Source organism: Carassius auratus, unplaced genomic scaffold (assembly GCF_003368295.1).
Source record: "Carassius auratus strain Wakin unplaced genomic scaffold, ASM336829v1 scaf_tig00000492, whole genome shotgun sequence".
Lineage (NCBI taxonomy): Eukaryota > Metazoa > Chordata > Actinopteri > Cypriniformes > Cyprinidae > Carassius > Carassius auratus.
This window is the reverse complement of record NW_020523304.1, coordinates 132,616-146,987: the sequence shown is the minus strand read 5'-3', so window position 1 is coordinate 146,987 and position 14,372 is coordinate 132,616. Positions and strand designations below refer to the sequence as shown.

The window sequence follows — 14,372 nt, the reverse complement described above, 5'->3', positions numbered from 1 at the left end:
TTACAATTTCAAATAACACACACACACACACACACACAAAAACAGTCCCACGAATGAATTAATATATTTTACTCCACTCACCCCTCTAAATAAATGTATGACTCAATTGATCTCCATAAATCAGACTCCATGATACTTACTCACCCCTCTGAGTGAAGAGACTGTGTCTGTTTGTTGGTCCCTGCTGAACCTCTTCATACACGGCTTCAGTCTTCATCCTGTGTCTCCTCTTAGAGAGAGCTGTGAGTGTAGACAGACAAACCTGCTGTCAGTTCACAACGCATGACTGATCACACACTGAATAAGACACAATATGACAGTCTCTGGATCTCTCCTACCTCTCCTCATCACTCTGTTCTGCTGAATCAGTATAAGCAGTGGCACTAAGAGCAGTAAGAGCACAACTCCCAGAACAATCACAAGCACTGGGGGACGGAGAGAGTTTGTGGAGAAGAGACTGATGTTGAGCGCACGGGAGGAGAAACTGGAGGAGAAGCTGATGTTGTTGTGGCAGGAGAAGAGGACACTGACAAATCTGGCAAAATCATTAAAATTATGATTTTCAGGAATACACAAGTATAATATGCTCTAAATTATCTAAACTTGAAAAATAATTTGTAATATGATATGTAATATATATATATATATATATATATATATATATATATATATATATATATATATATATATATATATATATATATATATATATATATATATTTATATATATATATATATATACACTTTTTCTTGTCTTTTTCTTTTTTTTTGTCTTTGTTTTTGCAGTGACCTGCACAGGTGAGTCCAGCGTGCTCTTTGTGGGAGCAGTCAGTGTGGTTTTTCAGGGAGAGAGGACAGTCCCACAGGTGTATCTCATTCCCTCTGCACTCGACTCTGTTCATCCACACAACACCTTCACCAGCACCAAAGACTGAATTCCCATCAGCCCTCAGTGCTGCTCCACAACCCAGCTGCCTGCAGACCACCTGAGCATCGCTGATGTCCCACTGATCATCACAGACTGAGCCCCACACAGCGTTATGATACACCTCCAGCCTCCCAGAGCACCGGCCCTTACCTCCACTCAGTCTGAGAGGAACATGATCTTAAATAAACATGACAAAAAAAAAAAAAAAAACATTTTACCTCATTTTACATTCAGCAGATTATTGTATGAAGAGCAGCGCCTTCACAGGAGAGCACCATGTGTGTGATCCTGAGATTAAATCCTGCTGGTGCCACATACTAGAACATCATTACCATGATTTTATGTTTGTTTTCATTAAATAAGCATACCTGAACACTGTTTCTGATGGGGAGATGTGGAGCATGTCAGATAGCTTCTAGGAGACTCAGGACTCTCCTGTTCTGAAATCACAAATTCATCAATATTTTATTATTTCTATTCTATGCATCTTCTCTTTTTGTATGATTACTCTTGTAATGTTTAGTGATGGAATTCTACCTAAGCAGACAATTTTGACCACCTCATCTTTACCACAGTCATTTTGTCCCCAAGATAAAGATGGACACTGCCATAGATTTGAATCATGTGGTCGACATTTTACTTTATCCAGCCAGTTAGGAGCTGATTCTACTCTTGGTGAAGAATCAGACAAAACACCAGATCTTCCACAGTTCAGCTCTTGACAGATCAGACTCACTGTGTCTCTGTCCATCTGGTTCCAGCACACATTACCCCAGGATCCATTGTAGAAAACCTCCACATTCCCTTCACAGCCCTCAGTTAATCTGATCTCTTTAAATTCTGGATGGAAATTAAGAAAAGTACATTTTAAATTGCAAAACAAAAAATCGGAACATTATGGACAAGTATTGTCAAAATTATTAAAACTTCGTATTTAATTTCAATGTAAAAATAGAGCAGCATGTTTACCTGAGCACACGACTCCAACATCCTCCCTGTGCTGACAGTCATGTTTTCCCCAGCCTGAAGAAGAGCAGCTCCACAGGGACGTCTCATTCCCCTCACACTCCACCTCATCCAGCCATATGTGTCCAGAACCAGGACCAAACCAGGCTGGTACCTGCTGGTTACTGAGGGCCACTCCACACTGCAGCTGTCTGCACACCACATGGGCATCTTTAATATCCCAGGAGTCATCACACACTGTCCCCCATGAGCCGCTGTGAAAAACCTCCAGCCTCCCTGCACAGTCTCCCCCAGAACCCACCAGCCTGATGGACCCTCGACCTGATATTCAGAGAAACAAAAACACATTACTGATCACGAACAACTGAATAATCTGTCCAGATGTTGTTGTTCTCACCAAGGCAGGTGATGTACAGCTGTTGTGTGGAGCTGCAGTTGAGAGTTTGTGGAGAGCTGCAGTTCCCCAGATGAGCTTCACTCCCAGAGCACTGGAAGCCCGTCACACACTCATGACTGTGTTCAGGACTGGATGAAGAGGAGCCGTAGAAGTTCAGCACAGAGCCACAGTCCAGCTGTCTGCAGACCACAGAGGATTCAGTGAGACTCCAGGAGTCCAGCAGAACTCTCCTCCAGACCTGATGGAGGAAAACTTCCAGCTCCCCCTCACACTGTCTCTCTCCAGACAACCGCACCAGTCCATCATGAAGAGCCAGAGAGGAACCTAGAGAGAAGTGATGTTCTATTAAAATAAAAACAAGAATTGTGTGTAACACTTTAAAACAACTTTCATTAACATATCATTAAACATTTTATATAATGCTTAACAATTCATGTAATTATGTATTCACATATCAGAAATATGAGATAAAAATGTTCATTAAACATTACCTAAGCATAACAGATCATTATTTTGATGTAAATAAAAATTCTTAGAAACATAATTAAACTTTAAATTCATATTAACATGCATTAAAAATAATTCAAATGATTTTGACAAATGGCTTACAATGAGTAAACACTTCATTAATAAATCATTAAAAAACATTATATAATGGCTAATGGGTAATTAGGCAAAAATGTCATTAAACTTTCAAATTATATGCTCATGCATTATTTTTAAGAATTTTCATTTACATGAAATGATGATATGTTTTTCAATAGCTAGTGTTCATTAGTTAACGTCAACAAACACACTATCTCATGTTTCTAGCTATTTGAACATATATTAACTAATTATCTGTTAAGCATAATAATGTTTGTTATTTATTTTTTGATTAAAGTAATTTAAAGCATGCTGAATTAGCTTTCAGACATGACCGCTTTAGCAAGTTACTGTATTTTGAGTTAATGAAACAAGTTCCCCTTTGAACGTTCACTCTAGTTATGTATGGAAAAACTCATTTTTTTTCATTCTGCTAAAGCCTGAATTGTTCACGTTTGTTTATGTGCACAAACCAATGGCACTTCAGCCCGCCAGAAGGGGCAGGGCCAACCACTATATAAATTGGCCCGTAGCACCATTCATGGGATTATTCTTCTATGAGTGACAAGAGTGACGACTGCTCTTCTCTTCGGTAGGTAACATATTTTTATTAGTGCGGGCATGGAATATGAATGAGTTAGAGGCACTTTTGAACAACATGTTCTCTTCCCATGCAGTGATTGGCCTGCCTGATATTTGACAAAGTAAAGTGGAGGGTATGTTAAATTATTTAGATCCCTATGGGCATTCAAAAAAAGGTATATATATAATTTAACTTTTGTTCTCTTTTGGTGTATTTTAGCTTTGCAAGGGCGGCATGCTCTGTGACATGGTCTAGCCTCGACATTGCTGTTTTACTTTGGTTTTTCTTATCGTTTATTTCCTTGGTCTCTTTTATGTGAGAACTGCTGTTTTTGTTTATTATTATTATTATTAGTAGTAGTAGTAGTAGTAGTAGTAGTAGTTTTTGCTGTTAATTTGGAGATTTATTTTGTATTTTTCTTGAGTTTCTTGGTGGCTATCTATTTATTATTGGTTTTGTTGAGAGTCTATTTAACTTTGTGATGTGTGGTGTATTAATATTGTTTTTTTTTTTGTTTTTTTTTTGGTAATTATTTATTTTGTTTCTTTTTTTTTGGAGCAGTGTGATCCAGAGTGAGTGGACTATCTGGTGTGGAGCGACAATCCCACCCCATGTTTTTACTAAAGTGTGGGGTGTAGGTTCTTTGCCGTGCAATTTCACTAAAGTGTGTGGGTGCTTGTGAGATTTCATTCACAGTGGGGCTGTTTTAATGGTTATAATGCTCAATGCTTGGCCTGCCCACTTTCGGGGAAACCCCGGCTCAGTTAGTAGAGATATTTTTTTTGACCTAATTGATTAATTGTCTTACTTGTCATAGCTTTGTGTCACTTGTTGTCATTTTACTGTTTGCTATCACCATGGTCTCGGTTTTATTTATAATTGAATAAAGCTTAATTTGATATGTATCCACGTCTCATGGTTCAGGTGATTTTGTTGGAGTGAACGAGCTTGCGTACCTTTTTGTTGATTGGTATTTTCCCAGATGTTTAGCTAGGGGTGGTGTAGTCACTAGTACTAGTGATTAATTTATTCTAAGCATATACTCTTTTATGCCACATACATATTATGCCACATAGATGCAGAAAATCATGCTACATTTCATCATGAAATCAGGTTACCCAACAACAAATTGTTGGCTTTTTTACAAATGGGAATACAACAAACTCATGACAATATTTTACATTCAAGCTACCCATAAAATGTATAGTGAAAAGTACTTTAAAAGCATCTGGAATGTAATAAAAAATTTTTTTAAAGTATTAAGTATAAAGCCTTTACTAAATGGATAATAATAAAAAAATAGGATAATAAATAATTCACATATCAGACAAAATTGCTTAGCAGCAAGTTTTAAAGGGGGGATGAAATACTCGTTTTCACGCAATATCCTGTTAATCTTGAGTACCTATAGAGTAGTACTGCATCCTTCATAACTCCAAAAAGTCTTTAGTTTTATTATATTTATAAGAGAAAGATAGTCTTTACCGTTTTTTCCCGGAAAAACACGAGCGCTTGGAGGCGTAATGTGTGGGCGGAGCTAAAGAATAATGAGCGCGACTAGGCTTTTGCGTTGAGAGCGCTAGAAACTGTGACATTACCGTGAGGAACAAACCATCATCCAAAACAAACCATGGCTAACAGTCAGATTCAGCGTATATGATCCAGAATCAGATCCCGAGGCTGAAATTGAACAAGAGCAGCAGCAGCAACGATTACAGCAGGACGTCTCTATGTATTGAAACTGTATATATTTGCTTAGCGGTTTTGGAAAATGACTAAGTTCCACTTTATGTCGTTTTTTTTTTTTTTTTTTTTTTTTTTAAGGTGTACATTCGGAAAGTGCAGTTTTATGCCAACATCGCATGTTGTTTACTTGATGTGCATACGCGCCGATAGCTAAGTTAACAACACAGAGATATTTGAAGCAGTTTTACACACCACCTGCGGTTCCAACACACAATCGTGACCCTTTTTCGTTGGGACTGCATTATCCTTAATAAATAAATGATATGCAAATCTGGCGTCAAACTGGGCACATCTTCGAAATGCAGGGAACAAACAAAAACACTTGCATAACTCCATTGATGCTCTGTAAAAATAAAGTCCATCCACTGGTCCCTTAATGCTGTTTCTTTTGGGGGGGGGTAATCTGTGCAGGGTTGTCTTGCCCTGGCAACCAAAAACACACTTTTGTGACTTCAAACGTACAACTTAATTTTTGAAACTTTGTCCATATTTAGCATGGGAATCCAACTCTTTAACAGTGTAAAAAACTCATTATGCATGAAATAGCATATATATATGTGTTTGGGAAGTCGTGGCCTTATGGTTAGACAGTCGGACTCCCAATCGAAAGGTTGTGAGTTCGAAGTCCCAGGCCGGCAGGAATTGTGGGTGGGGGGAGTGCATGTACAGTTCTCTCTCCACCTTCAATACCATGACTTAGGTGTCCTTGAGCAAGGCATCGAACCCCCAACTGCTCCCCGGGCGCCTCAGCATAAATGGCTGCCCACTGCTCCGGGTGTGTGTTCACAGTGTGTGTGTATGTGCACTTTGGATGGGTTAAATGCAGAGCATGAATTCTGAATGTCACTTCACTTTCACTCACTATATACATACATAAACAGAGAGAGACAGAGAGAGAGAGAGAGAGATTTTCAGTAGCATAATGCTCCCAGAGTCAAATAGGTTTACCAGAGCAGATGACTCCAACATCTCGTCTGTGAGAACATTCAGCTCGACTCCATGAAGAGATGGAACATTCTGAGAGTTTTGTTTCATTCCCGTCACAATCAAACACATCAGCCCAGATTTCACCACTTCCCTCTCCAAACCAGTCTGATCCCACAACAGATGCAGCAATCCCACAATTCAGCTGTCTACAGAGGACACTGGCAGCTCTCATATCCCAGCATGCATCACACACCGTGCCCCCCTTTTTGAGGAACCGAAGCTCTACTCTTCCAGAACAAGAGTCTGAACCATTCATTAGTTTGGCCTCTGTGTAACCTGAATTAAGAACAGAGAAGTTAAAATTAAGTATAATGAAGCTGAAGCAGAAAATATAGTGTATCAAATATAAATGAAGAGACACTTCAATATTGATTATTTACCAGAACATATCAGTCCAACAATGTTGTCGCTGATGCAGTTGTGTTTGTTTGATGAGGATATTGAACAGAATGAAATCTGGGATTCATTTCCACTGCACTGAATCTCTTGTGTCCACATCTGAGTGTCTCCTTTTCCAAAAGCAGCTGCTCCCAGCACCTGTACAGGAGCCCCACAGCCCAGCTCTCTACACACAACCTCTGCATCCTGCTGGTCAAAAGCAGCATCACACACTGAAACCCACATATTATTATGGAAGATTTCTATCCTCCCAGAGCACAGGTGAGATCCATTAATGAGTCTGGAAGGTTTATGACCTGTTTATATAACATCAATGACAATGCACAGTAGACAAAAACAAATGTTTGATAGTTAAATACCATAACAAAACAAACATTTACAGTTTCCAAACAAAACATTATTTATGTCACAACCAATACATGGGCGAGAAGTTAAATTACTCACCTGAACAGATGACACCAGCATCAAAATTGTGAGTACACGCATGTATGCTCCATCCTGCTGACCCACAGTTTTTCAGTGTAGACTCTAATCCATTGCAAAAAACAACATACATCCAGATGGGTCCTGATCCTGGTCCAAAATGGGCACCACTGAGAGCATCTACAGGTTCTCCACAGTCCAGCTCTCTACAAACCATTGCAGCTTCAGACATATCCCAGCCATGATCACACACTGTTCCCCACTGACCTCTGTGAAGAACCTCCACTCTACCAGCACAGCGACTGTTGCCATCAACCAACCTCACATTCTTTTTATCTAAGTGACAGAAAAATACAAAGTGAAACTGTTGGAGAGTTTCTATAAGTTCTATAAGCCCTGGTCGAGTGTGCTCTCACTTCCAAGGTGAATGGTAAGCCTCTGGTCTGATAAGTCATGAAAATTGCATCCACAAGCCTTGTAAAGCTTTGATGTCCCCCAGAACAAACAAAGCACGTACAGACAATCTGAAACTCTGTGTGCACAAAATAGATGTGCAGGGCTCACACTAGGCACAATAGAGACTGGTTCTCTCTCATCAGAAAGCATATATTGCAGGGTCACCACTTTGTCCCTAAAGGAAGCAGTGGGAACCTTGGGTCTTGCAGATTCCCCATCCTCTTGACAAAAGTGAGCACTCACAGGAAGACTGTCTTCATAGAGAGGGCACTAAGTTCCAAATTGAGTGCCAAATTATGCCCTACCCATGAGAAATCAGATCGCTTGTGAGCTCTGAGAACCAGGTTGCTCTTTTCCCAGCTAACCTCATGTCCCAGTCAGGCAAGGTACTTGAAAACCATGTCCCTGTTTGCATATGTCTGCTCTCGAGAGAAAACTGACATTAGCCAGTTATAGAGAAAGTTGAGATTGTGTATGCCCACTTCCCTCGAGTGGGCAAGGTCAGCCTCTGTTGTTTTGGTAAGATGCAAGGTGGCATGGACAGCCTAAAGGGGAGAACCTTGTACTTGTATGCCTATACCTCAAAGGAGAAACCAAAGTAGCAGTCAGCCTTGGATGTATTGAGTCATGAGAGAACACATACTTCAGGTCTCTTGCTGTGAACCAATCCCAGTATCTGACACATGTTAACATGTGTTTCAGGTTGAACATTTTGAATAGGAGCCTGTGAAGGGCCTGATTCAGCACCATAAAATCCAGAATTGGTCTGAGCCCCATACCCGTCCCACATACAATGAAATAGGGGCTGTAAACCCATTCTTCATCTCAGCTGGGGGACGGGCTTATTGTCCTTCATTCTTTCCTCATACTGAGATAAAGAGAATATTAATGTACACGGGCATCCGCCTGATTAATTGAATTGCATCGCCGAGTGGATTTTAAGATCTTTCAAAGACTGACGTATATGGGAATAGAGTGTTCAAGTCAGACCTGGCACATCAAAATGTGAGCATTACGTGCCTTAAGATTTGAACTTGGCTAAACTAGGGGAGAATGGGAAAATAACATTTTGTAAAGATGTGTGTGTACATATACAAGAATGCCATCAGGCAAAAAAAAAAAAAAAAAGATCTTTCAAAAAATTTTCCCAAGCTATTTATTGCACAGTGCTCAGTGGAAATTGAGGTAATAGTATTTACAATATTTACAGGAAAATAAGGTAAGCAACATAACAATGAAAAAACAAATAGAAAGGTGGGGGGGGGGAGCACGAGGGATGCGCGGGACAGCCAGGATCTTTAAACTGGGTGTGGTGAGATGATTGGACAACGTGGACCAGAGCATCAACTTCTGGAATGATGAGTGACAGACTGGTGGGCCAATGGAATATGGAACACATACAAACAAACTACACACAAACCTTACGCAACTTACATATGCAGCAGCAGAAATGAAGCTTGTCTAGTCAGCAAGTCCCTCCTTCCTGGGTCGCTCATCTCTGGACCACTTTGAAAAATTAACAGGATTCTTAGTAGTCTAATAATGAGCTGGTGGTGCGACCTTCCCGCAAGCAAATTGCTGTTATTCAGGCTTGACTGCTGGTCCAGGCTTTCATGGAACCGGTGCAGTCCTCACAGGGGGCTGTCCCTCACAATGAGCAGATGGAAGTTGCTGTCTTAGGGGTAGAGGTATGGAACCAGAATGACAAGGAAGTATTTGTCTGCTTTTTAACTGTCAAGAATTTCTGAGCACAGGAATCAACCTGTGAAATGGGGGCTTCGAGAAACCACCCTTCGCATGAACGGAAGAGAGAGGTTCACACCCAAAAACCAATCATTCAGCCAAAATTGTTTAGGACAGGGTGAAGGATTCTACTCAAACCTGATGCTCTCTGCTGCCCAGATAAACACTGCCGTAATCTCAGCATCAGCCTAAGACTAGTACACAGCAACCAGAAGTGCTGATGTAGTTAAGTCAATCAAATCCAGACTGATGCAGGTTCTCAAACTCATTTAGAATCTCTACTGGAGAACACATGTGGTTAGAGTAATGAGATGTCCACAGGAATTCATCCGGTGGAACTGCTCCTGTAACATCTCTTTGCTTTGCTTCAGTGCTCTCATTGAGGCTTTTCACCCAGAAGTAGAAGGACCAGTATGACTTGTGGTCTTTTAAAAAGAAACACGAGCCACAAGCACAACGTGCCAATAGCCATGTCCTCACAAGAAGGAAATAAACCATACAGTAAGTTATAGCTACTGTATATAGCCATAGCATGAGTGAGGCCCAAACACTGAGCACAGAAATCTTGCCTGTCAGAGGATGAGATGTATAAACTGCAACCAGTAGGACAGATGGAAAGGCATGGTGTGCAATACAATACGACTGCGAATGCTCTTTTAAAGAAATTGTTCTTTTAGAGGAAATTTGCTCTCAAGGATCACCTTTGAAGAACCCAGGGACACTCTCACTACACTTATCTGTATATGAGAAAGGGAGGGACCACTGCCTGTGACATAGATCCATCTACAAGCTTTTGGAAAGGTGAATGAAGTGCTGCTTGTAAAGGACACTGCATTGTCTCAGAAGAACAAAATGACTGAGCAAATGCCACACTGTCCTATTTATACCTGGATATCTGGGGCGTGGCCAGCTATGCAAATTTTGCTTGCCAATTTCATTGACCTTTTTTTTGATAATGTCAGAGTTAACGGGGCTCCCAAGTGTGACCCTCTGGTGATGGAACTTCATGTATTCATTCACAATTATCATTGTCTCGACTATTGAACTAGGAAGCTGATTGAAATGCCCCCTGTTAGTAAAAGGTATGATATTGCTCTCATGTGATTTTAACTCGCCAGCACAGAACAACCCCTGGTAATTATCATGCAAACATTTGTTTTCATGAAAGGATGTTGGGCAGAGGTGAATCTGAGATTCATTTCCTCTGCACTGAATCTCTTGTGTCCACATCTGAGCGTCTCCTTTGTCAAAAGCAGCTGCTCCCAGCACCTGTACAGGAGCCCCACAGTCCAGCTCTCTACACACAACCTCTGCATCCTGCTGGTCAAAGACAGTGTCACACACTGACATCCAAGTCTGATTATGAAGTATCTCAACTCTCCCAGAGCAACTGGAGGTTCCAATAAGTCTGACACCTGAAGTATTAAGAAATAGGAAGGAAGTAAGTGTGCAAGATTTTAAAAACGCTTAAGGGCAGTGCCCTTAACACATACTAAATACACACTATCTGGAATACTGCTCCTGAGCAGTATTTAAGGCTTAGTGTATCCCATCATGCATCGTGTTCTGGAAATAAATCGTGAGACCTCGGTTCATCTTCGGAAGACAGTTTAAGATATTTTAGATTTAGTCCGAGAGCTTTCTGCCCCTCCATTGAAAGAGTGTGAACGGTATACTGTCCATGTCCAGAAAGATAAGAAAAACATCATCAAAGTAGTCCATGTGACATCAGAGGGTTAGTTAGAATTTGTTGAAAATGTATTTGGAAATATATTTTGGTCCAAAAATAACAAAAACGAAGACTTTGTCTTCTCTTCCGGGTCTGTTGTGAGCTCGTTAACTGCAGTGTAGTGATATTCAGTTCGTGAACGAATCACTCGATGTAACCGGTTCTTCTTGGACCAGTTCACCAAATCGAACTGAGTCGTTTGAAACGGTTTGCGTCTCCAATATGCATTAATCCACAAATGACTTAAGCTGTTAACTTTTTTAATGTGACTGACACTCCCTCTGAGTGCTGAGACCACAGAGGAAAACCCGTACTGTAGGTGGAAGAGAGCAGAGGTTGTGATGAAAGGATACGAGAGGAGGAATCAGCGGTGAGCATGAAGGCAGCGTGACAGAAAATTGAAGTAATGATCTGAGAAATGTGGAGTAACCAGGCGGTTGCCAGTGGTGCTGTTTTGTGTTAGGATGAGGTCTAGCTTATTGCCTGCTTTGTGTGTCGCAGGGGTGTGCTGTTTCATGAAGTCAAGTGAGGCCAGAAAAGTTAGGAAGTCAGTCACTCAAGGTTTGATTTAGGTGGATTTTAAAGTCACCAAGAACTACAAGATTATTATTAAGTTATTATTATTATTATTATTATTTATTATACATATTTCAAAGCAAAGCATTTTTTAGGATATTTTGAATATGACAGTAGAGTCACTTTGAACACTTTTAAAAGCTCTAAAAGTATTTAAAAGGTCGAAAAAACATTTTCACTGTCTTATAATATGCATTTATTTTTTACCTTATTTGCTCAGCAATTACTTTTTCCAACCCATTTTTTCCATATATATATATACATATATATACATATATATATATATATATATATATATATATATATATATATATATATATATATATATATATATATATATATATATATATATATATATATATATATATATATATAATAGAGCACTTTTCAGTCATGGAAATGTATCAGTCTTACCTGAGCAGGTTATTTTTGTGATTTCATCATCACTGCAGTCATTCTGTCACCAGGGGGAAGATGGACACAGATTTGAATCATGTGGTTGACATGTAACTTTATCCAGCCATTTATGAGCTGATTTCAGTCTTGGTGTTAATGCATACAAATCACCAGATCTTCCACAGTTCAGCACTTGACAGATCAGACTCACTGTGTCTCTGTCCATCTGGTTTCAACACAAATGCTCTTTGTTCTATGATCTGAATGAGCAATCAATAAATCTCAACTTCAGTAGGCTAACATGATTTATTTTTGAACATTTATTTTTTTTATTTGGTTAAAACAAATATGGCAAATATGTTCAGATGACATGATGATGATGACAGACGACTGAGGTACCCTTGAGCAAGGCACTGAACCTCCAACCTCCCAGGCGCCGCAGCACAAATGGCTGCCCACTGCTACGGGTGTGCGTTCACGGTGTGTGAGTGTGTTCCCTGCAGTATGTGTGCACTTTGGATGGGTTAAATGCAGAGCATGAAATCTGAGTATGGGTCACCATACTTGGCTGTATGTCATTTGTCAATTATCAATCAACTTGGAATTTTATGTTTCAAGCAGAGATGCTGATAGAGAGGCAAAAGTTTCATGCCGCTTTAATAAAGAAATACATTTTCAGAAACTTTGTCATTATACATTATTGATGTCTAAATAAAATGTGAGAAAATCATTTTTATTATTATTATTATTTTATTTTTATTTTTTTGCTAAATTAATAAAAGATAAATGCACTTAAAATAAATTTACAAAAAGAGTTTTGTGCAATAATCTTTCATTTCAAAAGTATATAAAAACATGTTGATCCTTTTGTCTAGAAGGGGTAGAGGTTATCACAGAAATGCAAGCTTATGAGAGAACAAATTAAACACCCTGTCTGTTTTATGAATTTATTCTCTATTTTTTTTTCCAGTTTATTTGCTGGATGTTTTGAATTGATGTCCATGTTTAAATGTAATTGATTTGGCATATTCAACACTTTTAAGTGTAGAGCACTTCAGAGATAACAAAATGTGAGGCAGTGGATGTAGTCACTAACTCAAACTGTCCCTCCCAGTTTTCGTGGTTCTTCCCTCAATTAATCATTGTCTGCTGTTTGAAAACAAGAACAAATGTTTTCATTGCATTAGCATTTTTAGCTAATAAAACTAGACACATTCAGAGTGACGTAAAGCAAAATAACCTATCAAAACAAATCTTGCACATCTTCGCTAAAATTTGTCACATTGCCATATTCTTCCTGACCACCCTATGATATAAATGTGTCATTTATTAAATAAATAGACAAGAAAATAATAATTCACAAAACTCAATACATTATATGAAAACTATAATATAATAATGAAGTCTATGAAATGTATAATTTAACACTATAATAAACTATAACAAAAGAAAAGGAAAACACTGTACCAGACTATTTAAGTTAACTTTGTGATGAACACCTGCTTGATTAATGTAAAACTGCCTTACAATGACAACATCATCATAGCTTTCTGAAGCGTCATCTGAAACACAATAAAGAATAATAAAATGTGACAACCAAATTACACATAATATACATGCATAGTCAAATAATATTTATAATGAAATAAATAAACCTTTAGCAGGACGTCTCAAGTCAACAGTGATTATATCATCATAATTATCGGGTGTGATATGTTGCTCTTCTAAAAGGGTTAAAAGCAAAAGAGGAAAAAAACAAACAAACAAATAAGTTCAAGGCCAAAGTAGGTTAACTAACTAAAGTTAATTAAGTGAAATCTTGTAATCGGTTAAAAATTCACTGACCTGTTGGGCCTGTAGTGGTAGTGATGTCATTATAGTAGTCAGGTGATACTCCAATATAATAATAATAAATAAATAAAATACAATGAACATTAAAAATGACAGAAAAAAAAAGTAATTATATGTATTATATTTACATTGGAAATTTTGTTTGTAATTTTTATATTCAAGATATATAACATTGAATAATATTAACTTTTTTAGTACTTTTTTTGTTTTGTTTAGTTAATTTCACGTTTTGTATGTAACATTTTTACATGTCATCTCTCTAACCTGAAAGAAACTCATCATCCGCATCTTCATACCCAGAGTACTGCTCTTCAGAAATCACACTTCCTGTTATTGGGAAGCAGAATCTTAAAAATGTTTACAATCAAAAACATTTGGGTAACATAACACTAACCCTATGTAATTTCAAATGACACACACACAAGGTCTCAAAAATGAATCAGCGTGATTTACTCCACTCACCCCTCTGAGTGAAAAGACCATGACTATTAATGGGTCTCCGCTGAATCTCCTCATAAACGGCTTCAGTCATCGTCCTGTGTCTCCTCTTAGAGAGAGCTGTGAGTGTAGACAGACAAACCTGCTGTCAGTTCACAACACATGACTG

General features: G+C 38.7%; 1 protein-coding gene across 1 annotated transcript; it reads right to left on the bottom strand.

The window, feature by feature from the left end:
- Positions 1-1,332: 1,332 nt before the first annotated feature.
- LOC113069012 (scavenger receptor cysteine-rich type 1 protein M130-like) lies at positions 1,333-14,297 on the bottom strand. The gene is made up of 9 exons (XM_026241996.1): positions 14,228-14,297; positions 14,030-14,092; positions 7,282-7,350; positions 6,573-6,887; positions 6,272-6,468; positions 2,292-2,403; positions 1,898-2,215; positions 1,569-1,768; positions 1,333-1,368 (listed from the first exon to the last, which is right to left on the bottom strand). The coding sequence occupies exons 1-9, from the start codon at positions 14,295-14,297 to the stop codon at positions 1,333-1,335; spliced, it is 1,380 nt and encodes a 459-aa protein (XP_026097781.1).
- Positions 14,298-14,372: the final 75 nt, after the last annotated feature.